The sequence below is a fragment of the Chenopodium album genome, chromosome 26 (genome assembly GCF_948465745.1).
Source record: "Chenopodium album chromosome 26, dcCheAlbu1.1, whole genome shotgun sequence".
In the NCBI taxonomy this organism is placed as follows: domain Eukaryota; kingdom Viridiplantae; phylum Streptophyta; class Magnoliopsida; order Caryophyllales; family Amaranthaceae; genus Chenopodium; species Chenopodium album.
In genome coordinates, this window is record NC_137859.1 from 9,114,451 (window position 1) to 9,135,711 (window position 21,261).

The 21,261-nt window shown below is 34.0% G+C and overlaps 1 protein-coding gene and 1 pseudogene across 1 annotated transcript; both read left to right on the forward strand.

Moving 5' to 3' along the window:
* Positions 1-247: 247 nt before the first annotated feature.
* Positions 248-2,534, forward strand: LOC145618472 (dimethylnonatriene synthase-like). Its single transcript, XM_081673243.1, has 2 exons — positions 248-1,303; positions 1,817-2,534. The coding sequence occupies exons 1-2, from the start codon at positions 323-325 to the stop codon at positions 2,444-2,446; spliced, it is 1,611 nt and encodes a 536-aa protein (XP_081529369.1). The 5' UTR covers positions 248-322; the 3' UTR covers positions 2,447-2,534.
* A 2,519-nt stretch (positions 2,535-5,053) lies between these two features.
* Positions 5,054-6,832, forward strand: LOC145617937 (anthocyanidin-3-O-glucoside rhamnosyltransferase pseudogene; annotated as a pseudogene).
* The last annotated feature ends 14,429 nt before the right edge of the window (positions 6,833-21,261 follow it).

Consider the following 21,261-nt stretch of genomic DNA (forward strand, 5'->3'; position numbering starts at 1 on the left):
ATTTAGAATTTCTTTATCACTTCTTTTTCTTATTTTGGATTAAAACAAATACTACAATAGTGACAAAATCAATAAAATTCCAAACATATTTTTCCTACCCAAAAACATGATAAATGTAAAAAAATACATTACGATGTTGTACTAAATGGCCCATCAATAATGTATATATGCAGATTTTTACAACACAGAATACTAATGTTATGATTTTTCAAACTCCTAAAAATCAACGCCATATTATGCATTTTTCTTATCTTTCATACCTCAATAAACAACCCTACATCAACCTCAAAAAAAAAAAAAAAAAAAAAAAGGGTTAGAAAAAATGGAGGAATACACTCCTAATTTGCAGTTAATTCTGCTAGTTATTTTAGCTATAACTCTGATTCCTACATTGGCTAAATACCATAATACTCGAAAATCGAGAAAAAGTATAAACAAACACAAGATTAGCAAGCAACTTCCTCAACCACCAGGGGCATTGCCCTTCATAGGCCACTTACATCTTCTAGGAGGCAAAAGAACCATAGCCCGGACCCTTGGAGCCATGGCTGACGAGTGTGGGCCGATCTTTTCCCTCCGCCTCGGCCAACACCGGGTAGTAGTCCTGACTTCCTGGGAGATTGTGAAAGAGTGTTTACTCAAAAATGATGCTGTCACAGCAACACGGCCTACTATGGCTTTAAGTAAGTACTTTGCTTACAACTATGCATCGTTTGCTATCTCTCCTTACGGTAAATACTGGCGGGACATGAGAAAGATAGCAACTGTTGAGCTTTTCTCGACGAAGAGGCTTGAGAAGATGAAGCATGCTCGAGTTTCAGAGATAAACTCCTGCATCAAACATCTGTTTAAGGAGTGCAGAAAGGTTGTACATAACAAGTATCAATCTGACAGGATCTCGCTATGTAAGTGGATCGAGTGCACGAGTTTTAACATTGCTATTCGTATGATAGTTGGTAAGACATTTTCTCCTCAATCATACGAAGAAAGTAGCACCTTTGCTTCGCGATTCAAGAAGTTAATAGGCAAAGCTACGTACGTTGCTGGGGTGGCCGTGCCCTCGGATTTCATACCGTCTATTGAATGGATGGATGTGATGGGGTACATTAGCTCTATGAAAGATATTCACAAGGAAATAGACATGATCATTGGACATTGGCTTGATGAGCATATCCAAAGAAGGAAAGATTACCAAGGTAGCTATGAAGATGTTGATTTCATGGATGTGATGCTATCAAACCTCGCCGAGGGCACGGTGATGTCCGGCTACACTAGGGAGGATGTCATTAAAGCAACAGCATTGGTATTTTTCTAACCCATAACATCATACCTATGATATTTTTTTGCATACAATTTTTTATATTTAGGGTTCTAGACCATACTTCACACTAAAAGTTCAATTAGCTTAACAAAAGTTTCAAGTCATTCGATCCATAATAAGAAGGCTTGACTGCTTAAGTTTAAATCAACCTACCAGGTCCTATCACAAGGCAGAAATTACTACTGCTTGGATTCTTGCTACTTAGATAGCAACGTTACATTTTTCAAGTGTAAAAAGAGCCACAAATGTCAATAACACATCGAGATTAAATCAATTTCCTAGGTCTTTATCAATTAAATTAGCTCACATTCGCCTCTTGATTTATCGTACTAAAAACAAAACTAATTAGTCTAAAATCTAAATGACCAAAATCTTATTCTATACATTGAGTGCATGACTTTCTTTTCTAAGTTTCAGAATATAATGATCTGTTCCTTGACATATATTCAAACAAAATTCATGTGTTTACTTTATTTAATTTTGTTAATAATGCAGATACTACTATTAACGGGGTCTGAAAGCACCTCCATCACACTAATTTGGGCCATCTCCCTACTATTGAACCACCCCAAGGCCCTAAAAGCAGCCCAAGAAGAACTAGACCAACAAGTTGGAAAACAAAGATGGGTAGAGGAATCAGACATCCCAAGCCTACCATACTTGCAAGCCATTATCAAAGAAACACTTCGTATGTACCCGCCAAGCCCGTTGGCCGGCCCACGAGAAGCGTTGGAGGATTGCCACATAGACGGCCACCTCATCTCAAAAGGGACCCGCATAATTGTCGACATTTGGAAGGTGCACCGGGACCCAAGGGTATGGGCCGGGCCAGATGAGTTCCGGCCCGAAAGGTTCTTTGATGAGCATGGTAATATTGATTTTAGGGGGCAGAGTTATGAGTACATCCCTTTTTCTGCAGGAAGGAGGGCCTGCCCTGGGATGAATTTTGGGTTGCTAGTGGTTCAACTATCGCTGGCTCGTTTGGTCCAAGGATTTGATATATGGACTGAGGATGGTGCACCGGTCGATATGTCAGAAGGCTTGGGCTTGGCTATGCCCAAGGCAACCCCGTTGAATGCCATCCTTGCAACTCGTTTGCCTTCAGAGTTGTATGATGCCCTGTAAAAGGTGCATTAACCAGCATTTTATACATAATACCTTATATGTGAAAAAGTTTATATCTACCGTCATCAATAAGATATTGTCATATAAGTACTTCTATCCTTCTTTTTTATGAGTTTTCCTATGATATGGTGAAGGTTTAATTCAAAGAGCCACACAGTGTACTGGGGTTTCATGTGTATCGTTTCTTTTTCGGTTGTAGACAAATTAAGAGTGCATTTGATTTATCCAAATTTGACTTATTTGAACTTATTTTACTAATATTTAAAATTGTTTTATTCTTAACAGAACTAATTTTAGTTCTGAATTGAACTTAGATAACTCATCATAAAACTTATTAAAAATTTAGATTAGATTAGATGAAATGAACATAGCATTAATATACACTTCCTCCATTCCATATTACTCAGTAGTACTCACAATGCAATAGCATTTTGGCACACATTTTTAAAAAAAGATTTAAGGGTGTAAACCATCAAATTATATAAGTAAATTTTTTTATCTTACTTGTGTTTTGATTATTTTGAATAATTAGCTCGTTTCCCGCCTTGGGATAAGAAGAAAAACATTTTCATTAATAATAGTACCAAATAACACTTACAAACGATTTCTAGGAAATCTAAAATTCCAATACAAGAACAAATCCCAAATCAACAATCGCTTTAATAAAAAATTTCATTGATTGTAAGTTAGTACTAATTCGAATTGAGATCCACTGCTGAATAGTTGTTTGAGTGAAAATACTTATATGGTAATCTAGATACTTTCGGATATTATTAAATCCTTGATTTTCGACAAACGAACAAAAAAAGAAACTAAGCCTAATAAAATAACCACCACCTTACATCTCTTCTTTACAATGCGTATCTCTTCTTTACAATGCGTTCAAAATGCTAAGCTACAAGTGGAACAGAGAAAGTGTTTAATTTCATAATTAAAGAAATTTCATGTATAAAAAGTGCCAATTAATAGAAATTTAAAATGTAGTCTCATTTGATACTTTTTTTCCTTATAGAAATTAATGTAAATATTAAGTCAAATTATATTAACAAATGAAATCACAAAAATTAATACTTGTAATATATCAAATGAAGTTATGTGAACTGAACAAGTGATAATTTTTTTTTTAAAGGATATAAGGAGGACATTGACTAGACATCAACCTTTACGGTTTTTATAATACAATTAGTTTGTGGCCGGCCCGGACGATACCTCGAGTTTTGTTTAAATAAAAAATGAAAAATCTGAAACAGTACTTTAAGTTTCAATAATAATAATAATAATAAAAAATTATATGGGATAGACAAATTAAAGAGATGCAGTAGTATACTTGTATGAATTACAATTGTGAAGGAAATTGCATGAATTGCTTAAAAACTTTTGGAATCCAAGTTAATGAAATGTTTTAACTTAAGAATTTTAATTTTTAATTTAAGTAATAAAATAACATTAATTGTAGAATAAAAAATAGTAACAAATATAATAGAGTAAAAAGGAATTTTATTCAAGGTGAATCAATGTGGAATTATTATCCACTTGATATGATAATGGTAATAAAAGTTGAAATTCAAGGGGATGGAGGGTTTAAAATTTGGTCCAAATATTTAATCTATATGTGACGTTATGGTCATTTTCCATGTGGCGTAATGTCATTATTTATGTGGCGTTATGCCATAATCTTTCATTATGACATAAGAGTGACACATATCGTCAACATATTTGTCCCTTTAAGGACCTGTTCTCATACGACTATTTTTAGTTCAGTTCAGTTCAGCTCTAATAAGTTAAGTTCAATTCAGCTCTTAATTTCCTTCTCTTATAAAATATTCAGTTCAGTTTAGCTCTAATAAGTTAAGTTCAATTCAGTTCAATAGTTCAGTTAATGAGAACAGGCCCTAAGATTTACTATTATTATAGATTTTGCAAGCCAGATGAAGTAGGGGACTAGGGGTATGACCTAGGAATTCCTACCTTCAAAAATCCAAACGTGTCAGCAATCGAACCCTTAGGCTTGGTATGCATGCAAATAATATAAATGCATCTTTTTTTTTTTTTTTTTGGGTCGGTAAGGAGAAGGGCCCATCGGGCTAGAATCTCTCACAAGTTCTTCCAGCCCGGGTTAATAGGCTAAGCACTTTTAAAGTGGGGGGAAGGGTAATATAAATGCAACTTGATAACGGTAAAAATACATATAACAGAGTACTCCGTAGTCCGTATTTTACTGACCAACACATCATTGACAGACTCATGTTGTAAAAGCTTCGTGGCAAAATTGTTGCCACTGGACTTGCGGCAGAATTGATGCATGTAATGCAGCCACGCGCAATTCATGTAGCAACTCATTTGCCAAATAAAAAACTATTGGACTCACCATTATTTTCAATGAGGTAGGGTAAACTCTAAACTGTAAAGTAGCATTAATTGAATTACACAATAGAACAGTGGGTCTGTGGTTATCAAATTAATACCTATCATTTCCACATCCAACCTAACTACTACCAAATCGCTTACATCACACATTTACGTCGGTACGTAGTCTTGAGTCTAACAGCAGATATTTAGTCCATTTTAGTAATTTCCGACTATATATAGTGGACGAGCTCGGAACCAAAATAAGCTAAACTACTACTTATATGTTATATCTCTCATTTCCCTCAACTCTCTCAACGTCACAACACACAAAACACCAGTTTTGAGAAAGATGGAAAGCAAACTTCACGTTGTAATGTTTCCATGGTTTGCGTATGGTCATATAAACCCATTCATCCAGCTCTCTAACAAGCTATCCTCCCATGGCATCCAAATCTCCTTCTTTTCGATACCCGGAAACATCGATCGTATTGAATCCGCACTTAATACCAATCCTCCCAACCAAGTCATCCCCCTCACTATCCCTCCAACTGAAGGACTGTCCTCTAACTTTGACAGCAGCTCTGACATAACACCAGAAACTGCTGAACTCCTCAAAGTAGCACTTGATCAAATGCAACCCCAAGTAAGAACACTTTTATCTCAACTCCAACCCCAGATTATCCTCTTTGATTTTGCACACTACTGGCTTCCCTCAATTGCCTATGAATTAGGCATCAAAGCTGTTAATTACAGTGTATTCTCGGCCGTTGCGAATTCATATCTAACTGTCCCTGCAAGAATGAGTGATCCAAACAAATCACCCACTGCTGATGACTTAAAGTACCCTCCTCCAGGGTACCCTAAAACCTCAATCACATCAGTGAAAACCTTCCAAGCTCGAGACTTCCTATACCTTTTCAAGAGCTTCAATGGTGGACCTTCCGGTTTTAATAGAATAATGAGCTTCATAAAATCATGTGATGCTACAATCTATAAAACATGCACTGAAATAGAAGGTCCATACATAGATTACTTGAGAACCCAGATAGGAAAACCACTGCTTTTAGCAGGATCAGCTGTTCCTCCACCACCTTCAGGTAAACTAGATGAAAAATGGGAAACATGGTTGGGTAAATACCCTGAACAATCAGTCATATTTTGTAATTTCGGAAGTGAAACATACTTGAATAATGAGCAGATTCAGGAGCTTACACTTGGGTTAGAGCTCACTGGTCTGCCCTTTTTCCTGGTTCTGAATTTCGGAACCGGTAGCGCTGACGCTCAGAATAAGCTAGAAGCATCACTACCAGAAGGATTCAGAGAAAGAATCAAAGACAGGGGAGTAGTGCATACAGGGTGGGTGCAACAGCAGCACATTTTAGCACACAAAAGTGTTGGATGCTATCTTAATCATTCAGGGTTTAGCTCTGTAATAGAGGGTATAGTGAATGATTGTCAGCTAGCATTTGTGCCTCAAAAGGGTGATCAATTTCTGAATTCTAAGATGTTTAGTGGGGACCTTAAACTTGGGGTGGAGGTAAATAGAAGAGATGAAGATGGATTTTTTGGAAAAGAGGACATTTTGAAAGCAATTAAGACAGTCATGGTGGACACTGATAAAGAACAAAGCAAATCCATCAGAAAGAATCACAGCAATTGGAAAAGGTTTTTCTTAGACAAGGACATTGAAACTAAATACATTGCAAATTTAATCAAGGAATTAGAAGCATTGGCTCAAAAAGCTTGATCAAGGTTTCTGAAGGTCAAGGAGTAAAAGAGATCTGGGAAATAATGTTTTTATGTTTTTATTATAATGAATGATATGTTCTTGCCATTTTTTCTTTTCTTAAGCAATATTGTACTCTAGTTATGTTCAATATATTGGTTGTTGTTTCATTATGATGAAATGTTCTCAGCACTTGGGTGTATGAGGAAAGGTAAGGGATCACCATCTTTAGGAAGATTCGAACTCCAAACCTCTCAAATCTGAGGTAAGAGGCCTTACCAAATTATGGTAAATACTGCTTACACATAGGTGTTAAGGTGTATGATATATGCACATTGTAATAAAAAATATACTCTACAGTCTCTACCAGCCTTACGATTTAACAAACCCCTGTCCCACTACACAGTACAATAGTTAGCTCCCCATCATGGAGAATGAAAAGAACATATTCACTGAAGCCATCGACAATTCAACATAGCATTTATTAGCAGGGGAGAAATATTAGATGCATAGACAAGTTTGGTATGAAAAATTTCAGCAAAGCAATCTAAATCATCGCCTATAAAATCAATTAGAGAGAGGATGACATAAATCTTATTTCATACTTTACAAACCAGACAGATAAAATCGAGACGAATGTTGATTTCTTTATTTTTACGAGTGATTATTCTGTTACTTTCTCTGTTTCTTTATAGTTGCTACACTTTCCTATTTTGGAAATTTTTAATTAGTTGTAACACTTTTTAATTTTGACATTTTTTTTCTCTCTATCTCTCTTTTACCTACATGGGTCCATCTTATTTTTCTCTCTATCTCTCTCCTCTTAAAAACTGCATAGGAGACCGTAAAAATAAAAGTATAGCAACTAAAAAAATAGAGGAAGTATTATAAAAGTTAAAAAAAATTAGATTAGATCTACATGCTCTATGAGTTTCTTCTATGTATATATATATTATGGGATATACAATGTACACATCTTTCACCATTAACATCCTCAATTCTAATTTTCTAAATAAATTAAAATCACGAAAAGTTAATACCACGAAAATTAGAAATGATATAAATCTTATAAGATCTCACAAGACAATGAAAATCATCGAAAACGATTAAAACTTTCAAACTCCTGAATAACAAGTGGGAAGAACTTCTAAGAACGTACTCTATAGGGAATAAGTCAAATCATATGCTTATGCATATCTCACTTAGGTAATTATTATTAAACTAAAGCTTTAAATAATTCTAGTTGAATCAAGTCAATCAAACCCAACCACATAATACAACAACCCTTCTTCAGCCCCTTTCTGTTTTAGTCACATGTTAGTCTACCAAACACAGTGTCCCAAGAATCGTTGTCCAATCTAAATAGTATTTGTAGGATGCTGACTGAAGGTCATACAAAATATCTATTGTAAAATTCCCAAATCATTACTGTATGATGGTAGATACACTCACTGAGACTCTAATTTTAACTAACTCCGTATTTATTTATTTGCTCTATTAAAAAAAATCCGAAGGTAGTAGTATGGATCAAGGAAAGTAAATCATGATCACACAACAACAATTTTTATATAAGCAGAAAAAATTGTCAATTTTATATATGTGCATAGTATAAAAGTTGACAATAAATTTTCCTAAATTTTATAACTAATAAGGCAGTAATATAATCTCATGATTTGCAAATTAAATTTAGGACACATATTCACGATATTTAGCGCAACAAAAAGAACAAAAGTGCAAATGTAAAAGAAAATAAAATTACGATTTTAAAACTTTAATTTTTTTTTTTTAGTGCACAATGATCATCATACAGGCGCTCATTCTTGTTTTGTGAGATAACACTGGACCACTGGTTCACTTGGTTCACAGCATAGGAAACCCGCACAGGCGCACATGCACATTTTAAGGCATGCATATACATTTAATTCGATTTGCATGAGGTGGGTATAAAGACTCTAAATCTAACTTTTCCAGAATCTCATAAAGTTGTTACAAAAATTCAATACAGTTGATGTCATCCTGAAAAACAATATATTTAATTCGATTCTACAAGATTTTAATATTAGACAAATTTAAGCCCTTCATGAAGACCTTCATCCTACACCAAAACCTAATTGTCAAATAAGAAAAGGAAGTTTGACGTGTATCCTCACTTCTTTCCAGCAGCAACCATCCCAAGTCTTTTTGCTAAGAGACACTACCAAATTCCTAATTATTCGATACATGTATCAAGCATCGGATATCTAGTATAAAATTTTAAACAACAAATCAAATATCCTAAATTAACACTCCTTGACTTTTAACCATGAGATCGAATTTGGTAGAACTTGATGTGGCTGATTCTAATAAAAAAAAAAGTTTATTAAATAAAGTAAAAAGAACATATCTTTATACACAAATTTTAAAAGTAGTTTTCTAGCACACTTTGGGGTAGTTGGATTGGGAATTGTGGTTAACGACTTAGAGGGGCAATACCTAGATATTACCTTATGTGGTAGGGCATCTATTACCTCCAAAAGAGGGTAACAACCACCCCCCCACCCCCCCGGGGTTATAATTTCCCTAGTTCATCTATTGTGGTACTTACCATCTCCACCCATATTCATTGTTGTCTTAACTAATTTCTTATTTCCCTTATGTGCAGTACCTCCAACCTAAATGTCCATGCATTTTTTAAAGTTATATATAGGGGGCAAAGTGAAGGGGAAGAGGGTGGGGGGGGGGGGGGGGGAAGCAAAAAGAATCTAACACGTTAGGGATTTACCATGTGTCATATGCGCTTGAAGAATTATTGTCTCAAATCGAAGATTGATTAGAAAGTGACAAGCATACGAAAAGTTAGTGTGATATACCACCATATGGTTTTAGGATGGATCCTCACTTGACTTGTATACGGATTAATTCTAGCTTGAGGGGAAGGGTAGTCTAGGCAATGCATTAGTTCTTAGAATTAAGTTATAGGTAATTTGACAACAAGTAGAGGGGAGTTAGTCTATGTATAGGAGTTTAGGAGAAGGGAAAACATAATGGAAATTGATGAGAGTTTTCATCTTACTTAGCCTTGGATAGTGTCCAGCCACTCTAAAGCTAGGATTGTAAACACAACTCTTGGTGATTCCATTGCATCAATCATCACAACCATCTCACAAACTTTCCCAAATTCACTTCGTTTGCCTTAATTGATTCCAATCTATAACATGAACTTCACTTGACTAGTATAAAGATCACTTCTCCACCCGGCGTGGTTAAGTGTTGTAACAAGCTATCCTCCCAATATCACATGGAATCCAGGAAATATCGATCATATCACATCCTCCTCTAATCTCACATTTTACCAGTTCATCTCTCTCGCTATCACTTCAATCGAAAGATTTCTCTTCCTATCTGACACTCTGACATAGCACCACGAGCTGTTTAACTACTCAAAGTAGCACTTGATTAAATGCAAACCCAAATCAGAACCCTCTTACCTCAACTATAACCCCGTATTTTCCTCTATGCTTTTGTACATTACTGGCTTCCCTCAATTGCTTTGGAATTAAGCATGAAGGCTATTTATCTCAGTAATTTCCCAATTGCCATTAATTTATATCTTTACCAATCCAAACAGACCTTCCACTGTTAGAGACTTAAAGAACCATCCACAAGCGTAACCCAAAACCTCACTGCCTTAGTGAAAACCTTTGAAGCTCGAGACTACCAAAACCTTTTCAAGAGCTTACATGAAGGACGATGTGCTTTGCAAGGGATAATGAGCTTCATAAAAACTGTGATTCTATAATTAATAAGACCTGCAATGAAATAGAAAGTTCATTCATAGACTACTTAGCACCAAAATAAATAATTTAGAGCTTTTAGCAGGCCCAAGTGTTCCTATACTGCACTCTGGTGAGCTAAAGAAAAAAAATATATATGGTTGGGTAACTTTACTGAACTGTTAGTCATATGTGTCATAAACTCATAACTGAGATCCTTAAATGATGTACAAACATAGGAGCTTACACTTAGTTAAAAGGAGCTCATAGATCTGCCCAATATCTTGGTTTTGAACTTCAAAACAAGTAGCACTGATGTCAAGAATAAGTTAAAAGCATCATTACCAAAAGGATTAGAGAGAAAATCAAAGGCGGGCAAGTTTTGCATGCAGGACAAGTGCACAGCAGAACATATTAGCGCACAAACGCATAAGAAGTTTTCTTACTCACGCAGGGTTTAGCTCTATAACAGAGGTTATTGTGAACATTGACAAAGAGATGGCAAATGGAACTCTAAACACAAGCTCTCGTGAAACAAAACAAAACCTGAAAGTATCTTTTTTGTTTTGTTAACAATTAGCCTCTTATCCACAATATATCCCTACTCTAGACAAAATTAACATCTTTCTTTTTTATCAGCACAACACCTTATAATCTCTTCATCAAAGCCTTAGATTTTTTTTTTTTTTTTTTTTAAATTTTAAATTTTAAATTTTTTTTTAAGAAAACATCCATAATTCAAGATCATACGCACCTCCTCTAAAGTTCTACAGCACAAAGGACATCAAGGGAAAGGAGGAAAAAAAAAGGATAAGAGTGAATCTTCCTTACTATATAGCTGCTATCATTCTCTTTTGCTTAACCCTTCCTCCTTTTTCTCCCTTGTCCACATCACTCATGCCAGAGTGTGTCCCATGTCTCCTAAAACTTGTCACCTTCTACGAGACAATCCAAGCCAATGTTTTCACAAATTCTCAAGAGCTATGTAACAAATCACGCTAACACACCACCAGTTCTTTACACTTGCGGCTGGTAGCAGAAAAAAGGGGTAGGCTAACACACCACCACAAGGGGAAACACTACCTTAAAGCTTTGTTATGTTGGCTTATTAGCTGCCATGTTGCCTTTTAGGGATGAAGACAAAAATTAGTAAAGGCAGAAAGTAAAGACTTTAAAGTTGTACTTGCTTAGCTAAGTAGTATAAATAGGTAGGGACTAGTAGAAGGAAGATAGGCAGAAATTTGCATTGGGGAAACCTTATAGAGTTATGGCCTAAAGCAATTGTTAGAGAGTTATAGCCTCAAGCTATTTTGAGAATAATGGCCTAAAACTATTGAACTTATCATTTGTAGCCCCTTTGCGCCATTGTCTATCAAGATTCAAGCTTCCATCTTTATTATTTCTTATTATTCAATCAATTTACAAAAAATCAGATTATCTAGTCTGTTACAAGCTACACCAAAAAACCTCTTGTTAGCAAACTTCTCATGAGACATTCCTAATTAAGGACATCTTAATCTAGTAACGAATCATGTCCTAGATGAAGGTCAATGGACAGCAAAACCAGTCCTGATCACTTTCCTGGCCGTGCAGTCCTGACTCCTGAGTGTCTAAAAGACAAAGAATAGGACAATGGATAATTACGGTGTTGATTCTCAATTGCAGTTAAGCTGGTCACATACTCACATTTCTGGTCATGCTGTCCCAAGTTCCTCATCACTCATAGAATAGGTCAATCGCTAACTAAGTTGATTCTCAATTTCAGTTACACTTCAAAACTTTGGTAGGAAACATTTTTGGCTAATGATCATACCTAAGATCCAGATCTTGAGTTCGATATCAAGGTTTTTATATATGTACCATAAAAGTCCTGCACCCTTGAAATATTGAATGAAAATCTGAAATTATGGTACAGAGGTATTAAAGAGATAAGTATGGGCCTTTATGTGTTGAGGGAAAAACTTATATGGGAATCCATGGAACTACAGGCATTCATGAAAAAGAGCTGACAAGTAACTGAGAAAAGCAATTAGGCCCAACTCTTAGTTATTTCAAATAGAGCTTCAAGCATACTTTGTCTCTAGTTTTGTCCACTAATAGAGTAATTCTATATAAAAGACAAAATTCCAAAACATTAGATAGAGTTTTTAAAATCAACCGTTGACTTTGATAGAGTTAGTCTGATGACATATTCTGAAAAAAAATTATGCCTTACGTAGAATTTCAGAATTGACACACATTTTACAGATATAAGATAAACTAAACGGACAAATTATTTAAATTAAACACTGTTATCCCAAGTCCTTCCCTCTTACCGATTAAGTTATAATTTATCTTAATAGTGTTTGACAAGTAAAGTTATAGTACTTCGAAAATGGGAAACAAAAAATGAACTTACGAATACTTTTCTCGACCAAAAAAAAAAAAAAAAAAAAAAACTATATTATTAGGTGCATGTTATATTAATGATAAAGGAAAATATTTGTGCTTTTTTATTGATAAAGGAAAATATTTGTGAATAATGGAAGGTTAATGTTTGTGCCTTACGAAGAGTGGAAGAGTGGGACTATGGAGGGGTAAAACGAGGGAGAGGGAGACCGAAAATGACTTGGTTGGAAGGAGTTAAGAAGGATATGAAGTATATGGATTTGCATGAGGATGAAGCATTGGATCGTAAGGGATGGAGGAGGAAGATTTATGTCGATGACTACACGGAATAATCAAATTTGGTTCACGTTAGCCGACCCCACTTATGGGATTAAGGCTTTGATTGATTGATTGATTGAATGGAAGGTTAAGGTTTAACATATCTATACATGACTTAAAGCAGCACCAAAATCTAGACGAAATCTAGCTTAAAGTGAAGACTGTTGTAAATATAACAAACTCAATCATAAGGAGGAAAACTTGACAGAAAAATGAGTCAGCAACACCCTTTACTTGATTGAGGATTTGAGGGGTTAGAGCAGAGCCTAGGCGAGCACCGACTAGTGCTAATTTGGCCAGATAGGTTGATCCTGAGTATGCTCCTGAGTATAGATCAGTTAGCTCAAAAAGCTGAAGAACTTTGCTCCCATAGTTTAGGCTATTTTTCATGTATAGTTTGAATGTTGGATAGCAGTGGTCAAATAATAACCTCAAAGCAGCTGTACAAAGTGGGTTTCGTTTGGCAATATTCCCATATGATATTTTCTTTCAGTCATCTAAATGCTTAAAGCCTTAAACTAGTACTCCAAGTCTCCAACAGGAGACAAGCTCTCCTAAACGAATATATCATACGGAGTATTTCTTTTGTTCGAAAACTTAGTAATATTGCACATTAAATCCTTCGACAATGTCATATCTCTTCATTACCCTAATTTTTTTTAAAACAAAATGTTGAAACATAAACCATCACAATACAGAACCTCCCAGATGACATCATGGATGAAAAAAAAAAAAACAAAAAAAACAAAACTCAAGATAGCAAATTGACTCTAAAACACAAGCCCTCTTGAACCTAAACAAAACCTGAAAGTATAATCTTCTTTGTGTCAACCATTAGCCTCTGATCCACACACGACCACACCTTATAAAGATATAATTGGTTCATCAAAGCCTTAGAATATTTTGTAATCTTTTACGAAACATTCATCATTAAAGATCACACATGCCTGACCTAAGGCTCTAGCACACAAAGAAAATTAAGGGAGGGAAACGGGAATTAAAAGATAAATCTTTACACATAGGATGATAAGAGTGAATCCTTGATACTACTTAGGCTGTTATTATTCTTAGTTGCTTACGCCTTCCTCCTTTCCTTCTCCCTTTTCCGTACATTGTCTACATCACTCATGGGTGCGTCCTGTATCCCTTAAAACTCATCATCTTCTACAAGACATTTCAAGCCAATGATTTTCATAAATTCTCAAGAGCTACAGCAGAAAACCTCATGTAACCAAACTTCTCAGACATTCCTAATCAAGAACACATTAATGTATTGACAAATCATGCCATGAATGAAGGCCAATGGGAAGCAAGACCAGTTTGGTCACTTCTTCTGGCCAGGTGGTCCCGTGTGTCCTCAAGACTAAGAGAAGTTAAGCAGATAACATTTTCTGGCCATTCTGTCCCAAGTATTTTCAAGACTTTTAGAACAGGTCAATGGCTAACTATGGTCTTTGATTCTCAACTTCAGTTATGCTTCAAAACCTTAGTAAGAAACACTTTTGGCTAGTGATCATACTCAAGAGCCAGTTCTTGAATTATCATACGAGATATCTAGATATATACTATGTATATCATAAATGTCCTGCATTCTTAACCTATTGAATGAGAATCTGATATTTTGGCATGGAAGTATTGGAAAGATAAGTATGGGCCTTTTTGGGGTGAGGGGAAATCTTATATAGGAATCTTGGGCAGTAAAGGCAGTCATGACTCATGACAAAGAACTGACAAGGGATTGAAAATATCGATTAGGCCCAACTCTAAAGTATATAGACATTCAGCTTCAAGCATACTTTGGCTCATTGGCTATCCTTGTGTTTCCACATATATAGTAAATCTACCTACAAGACTCAACTCCAAGACATTAGACAAAACTTCAAATCATCAACCAGCCAACTCCATACATTAAATCCGCAAGTGGATGAATTCGATTGTTTCTGATTTCGAGAAAAACTTGAATCTATGTCTAACAACCTTTGACTTCCATAGATTTAGTATGCAAGTGGGTGTATTTGATTGCTACAAATTTTGAAAAAATTGATTTTATGCCTTATGTAGAATATCCTAAAGCATTAAGCAACAAAACGACTTCATATTCTCAAATTATCAATGCTTGGATCAAATATTAACTATTACATTTTACATCTGCTAGAAGCACAACTAAATTCCAAGAAAATACAAGTTTATCTTCATGGTAAACAAAAAAGTGTTTATCTAGTGGCATTTCGATATATAAGTCAGCAACTTTACTAAATGAGGATCGTTGATTTATTTATGAAAATGTCACTAGATTAACGAGTTTTGTTTATCATGATGATTAATTGGAACTCCCTACTAATTTCCCCATATTGATAGAAAATAGTGACACTACTGTCTTATAATACTTCCAAGAAGGCTACGAAGACCCTAACACATGGGCGCGAGTCAGTCAGGACCCGATCTCAAAGAAAATGGCACGGCTCGACATAACATGATCCACAAACTTGCTTTAGTAATTAATTAATGTACTTATACCTCACCCTCCCTCACATTCATTTTAAAGGGGTACAATGTGACAACTTATTCCGAACATCTTTCTATAGTTTATATACGGAGTAATATTATTTCCAAACCGAGGGAATAACAACAAACAACTTTTGCTACCATCCAAAAAAGCATTAAAGCATCAACGTATCAATCAAATATATACAACAATCGGCATAATAAATCCAATTAACTGAATTCAAAGAAAAAAGAATTGAAATACTAACTGGCAGAAGTATGATTAGCCTAATCCATAGCACAATGACGAAGAACACAACCGTAATTTGAGTTGAATTTCACAACAATTAGGTTTGGAACCCAGAAAATCGATTATGATGACTGGAAATTGGGAATTTTAACTAGAAATGTGTTGGAGATAATATCGGAAAATATATGTGTGATATATTTTCCATATTGATCTTATTAGGAGAATAATATATTTAGGTTTATTATATGTTAAGATATTATTTAAGTATATCTTTTAGGAAGATTGTTTCCTATCTTATGTTCTTAGGTTTTGTATAAATACTCTACCTATTGATGAATAATAAACAAGTCATTCTCTTCACTTTCCTCTCTAATTTAACATGGTATCAAGAGCAGGTTAGATCTTGGAATACTTCACAAAAATTCCCACCCCCCTGCCGGTGGGTTAGAAAAGTAAACTCACCGGCGGGATTCATAAATTTTACCCAAAAATTCCGCTGTGCAATTTTTTTTTTCTTTTTTGTGAGTTTATTCGAGCATGATTTTGCTCCTTTGGATATGAGTTTGGTTTTACTCTGAAAAACCAATAAGAAATTTGAGTGTGGTTTACTCTGAAAAACCAATAAGAAATTTGAGTGTGGTTTACTCTGAAAGACCAATAAGAAATTTGAGTGTGGTATACTCTGAAAGACCAATAAGAAATTTGAGTGTGGTTTACTCTGAAAGACCAATAAGAAATTTGAGTGTGGTTTACTCTGAAAAACCAATATTTGATTGGAGCTCGGTTTTGCTCTGGAAAAACCAAAAATTGTTATATTTGCAGGTTCGAAAAGAATGACGTTCCTGTTTGATTGATGACAGATGAGTTCGAAAAGATGAGCGTTCTCATCATTGATGAAAAGAAAAAAAAAATTGAAGGCGACATCACAAGAGTGTGCATCTCGGCTTCAACAATTTGAAGAATTTCCAATCGCAACGTTCGTGTTACTGCCGTTACGATTGCGGGAGGGTGTTAGAGATAATATCGGAAAATATATGTGTGATATATTTTCCATATTGATCTTATTAGGAGAATAATATATTTAGGTTTATTATATGTTAAGATATTATTTAAGTATATCTTTTAGGAAGATTGTTTCCTATCTTATGTTCTTAAGTTTTGTATAAATACTCTACCTATTGATGAATAATAAACAAGCCATTCTATTCACTTTCCTCTCTAATTTAACAAAATGGCAGGTAATTGAAGTAGAATCTGGAAAATTAATTTAGGGAAGCTGAAAGATGGCAAAATCGAGGTGATCGCAAAGATCAGGCGTTGCAACTTTGAACAAGTTGGGAAATTTTGAGCAATGGAGAATGGAATATATATATATATATATATATATATATATATATATATATATATATATATATATATATATATTTGTTGAAAATACAAAATATGTATGTATGCAAAAAAAAAGTACTCCGTAATTAGGTTTTGCTCTCTTCACCAGTTCACCTTAATTAGTACTCTATAGAAAGTTACACAGTATTTAAAATTAGGTCATGTTCTTTTCACCTTAGTCGTAACTCATAAATCTCATAATAAGGCATTGCTCTATTCACTAACAAATTTTTTTTTTCTTCTAATAGAGCTCCTATAACACTTGGGCTTCGTTCGATACCCTATAAATCACATTTGACTGATTTGAGCTTGAGGCAAATAAAGATCTATAAGAGTATAGGACTAAAAGGGTGTGGCCGTGTGGGAAGTATAATGGAGCTAGAGAAAGCGGCATGGTATGTAAAAGTTCAATTTGGGTTAAAATGCTAAGGGCCTGTTCACATTTACTGAACTGATTGGAGCTGAACTGAACTGATTGGAGCTAAACTGAACTGAACTGAGCTGAAATGAATATTTTATGAGAGAGGGAAATTAGGAGCTGAACTGAACTGAACTGATTGAAGCTGAACTGAACTAAATTGAACTGATTAGAGTTGAAGTGAACTGAATTGAAATTAAGTAAATATGAACAGACTCTAAGGTTTGGTTTGAATCCTTTTACTGTAGTCTGATCAAGGCTAATGTAACACGGATTAGTTTGGTGGATAATCAACTAATTTAGTTAAAATATTGAGGGGTGGTACTCAACATTTAGAATCAGTCAATCAAATCATGTATGCATTGTTTGTGATTGTAGCTCTCGCTCTCTACACCAAAAAAAAAATGCACTAGTTTGACTAACTTTGATCATTTTCTACACTGATGTACTAAAAAAGATTTACTAAGTGATGAGAGCAAAATTTTTCTCAATGTGTACTCTCCAAATATGTAATATTTATTTAAGTATAGAAATAAAAAAAAAAAAAAAAAAAAGTAAACAATAAATATGTACGGCATGTTGATATGATATGGCAATTTTTACAATAATAAGCAATAAGCGCTTCTCAAATAGATTATAAGATTCAGTTTAAGACATAATAAAATGCGAACATATCAAAACTTATAAGGAGAAAGAGAAAAGTTGTGTAGGTTTGCAAAATTATGACATGATGACAATTTAATTCCATCTTAATGATAGATCCAGTGTTGGTTATATCCTCCTAGCAATCTAGCATAAACATGTTCCATATTTATAGTGCAACAATCTCAAATATCCTTTAAAATGGAGTTTAATGAAAATTAATACTCCCCTCGTGTACAGAAATAAATGTTTCAGACCTTATCATTGGTTAATTTTTAATTGTTGAACCATGCTATGCCAACAAAATATGATATTTTGGGGAGACAATCATCTGTCCCATAATTTGTGTCCCACTGGTGTTCCACTAAATATGGTTGGTTTTTAAAATATTTATTTGCCTTTTAAAATTTGAAAAGTGGGACCTTGTAATTATTACAACCTTTGATATTAAGTGGAACACAAATGGAACAAGAAAAATGGGATAGAAGATTTAAACCCGATATTTTGGTGTTCCACTTTATGAGATATTAATATTCTAATCTAAACATTTGGTGGAAATTGTATGTAGTACATTGGAGCCTTTGGAAGTCATCAGAAATTAAACTTATTCTTCAAGTACAAGCTTAATAATAATCAAATTTGCAACTTTTATATAAAAAAAATTATACGTAGTAAATAAAATTAAGTTAACCAATATTATATATTTTTCAAGTTCAAGTATCTTCAATTTACAAGGTAAGAGAAGTTTCTTAGCTTTGATTTAGCCAACCTTTTACAATCGCAGCCACTTTTTATAACAACTTTATACTTGTAGTTTTTCTGTTTTTGGCAATTGTTCAGTTACATGCTCAATTCTAGCTAGTTAACTCAAAGAATCATCACTCAAAGACTCATCAAAGTATCAATTCAAACACATACATCTAAAATTGTATATATTTTTGGTTCTATACCATCTAATTATCTTTGTTGAATCTTTTGACAATAATAATAGTATGCCTTCATGTCGATCGATATATCTATAGCAATTAGCTCAAGAGATGTAGCTAGCTCGAGAGGAGATAGACATTTGACTCACATTTTATGTATTCTTTTCAAGCCAAAATAATTATTGTTGCCTTGTTTATGAAACAATTTTTCCTTAAAAAAAAAAAACACTATTTTCTTGATCGAACCTACAATACATCTAAAACTCAATATCTCTAACTTGATACTGTAATATAATGACCCTTCAATGTTATAAGCGCAAAACATTTAAATATAAATGAGATTATGAAATATGATATCTACTTATTATGTAACTAAGGCAACTACCAACTAATTCTTATGATTTACGAAATAGTTAATGTTCTTATTTTTATTTTTCTTGCACTAAATACATATCATAATTAATAACCGAACCAATTATCAAACCAATTATATATAAGTTGTTTTACGTTTCTACGTATCATTTTCAATTCACTCTTCCATCCAAAATTAATAGTAGATTTTCAATCTTATTCTTTCATAATTGTTTCCTTTTCATATGTGCACCACGAACTACTCCATCAATAAAGGGTGCCATTTCACACAATTTTTACTTATTTGAATTGACCTGAATTTATTTCAATTCAGTTGTAAATTAAACTTGGTTCGTTGTCCTTTATAAACTCGTATTAATTAATGAATTAGAATGTATTCTTTCTGAAGTTTTCCTATCTAAACTTAATAATCATAATTCAAATACAACTACGTACATCCAAACTGTTTTTTTCCTGAAATTAGTGAAAATAAGATGAACAGCTAGAATAACACCATATATTAGTGAAGTACGGAGTAGATCTTTCCTAGAAAGATCAAGCATGAAGTGATATGACACACGAGTTGATCGAGTTCAAATTCTGATCACAAATGATATGATTAGCCCCTTTCCTCCTGCCAACCTAGCAAACTAGTGCAATCAAGGGAAGTGAGGAAGCATGGGGTATGGTTATGGGAGGTTAGAGAAGCCGTTGTAAATAGCTAAATTAGAGAGATGTATGCCAGCTTGGGTACAAATCTAATACTGCACCTCGCACGTGGTGAAGTCCCAGTTTAAAATTGTAGTCCATCAAATCATATTACTCTATATACTACCTCCGGTCCAAATTACTCGCAACTTTGGGGTATTATTTGTCAGATATAAAATATTCCAAAGTTGCGACTAATTTGGACCGGAGGTAGTATAACTCATAAAATAATAACACAAGTAAATTATATCATTGTCAAACTATTTATGCATGGCCCCCAACTTAGTTAATGGTTGCATGCAACACCACACGTTCCGTACTAGTACTTCTTCACCTTATCATAAACAACGTAACTTCATCACTCCCTTTCTATGGGCTTATTTGAGAATACGTAATGATTAATCAGTGGCGGATCTAAGAAACAAGAGTATAATTGATCCGACAATGACTCATATTTGGTTTTGCCCTGACGCCCCTGGTTTTGATAACCAAAACTTGATTAAATGAATGAATCCACCCAACTACGTTAATGACTTTTTGTGTTATCTTTTAATATAATAAAGATTTGTACTATTGTTACTTGTACGTTACTAAAGATGATTTATGGAGAAAAATCTAGCATTAAAAAAATGCATAAACTTCGTGCATCACACTTGCCATTGAATGGTAAGTTATTAAGTACTAATAGGGGCATAATTAATCAATAAGTTTTGTTTTTATTAGGAAAATTAAATTAATTTTAGGCCGCCTTATTTTGGATTTTCAATTTATTGATTTATGCATTTCAACTAATTTATGTGCAATTGTGCACCAATAAAATCTGACAAATGACTTTTCATTCAATTGGCTAAAAATTTATAATTCACGTGTGTGTTCATGAGTCGAGTACAACTTATAATAACAATTAAATCATACGAATAACTAAACAACTTATGGATAATATTGTTGGTCAGGCTAGTTTAACGACAAATATCCAATACAAACATGAAAACACATCTAACTATAGTACAACTAGCAAGATCAATTAAACAAGTGAACCATTTGAAATTTAAAATCAACCTCCAACAAACTTTAAAAAACAATTAATTAATTAATTAATAATATCACTAGATTA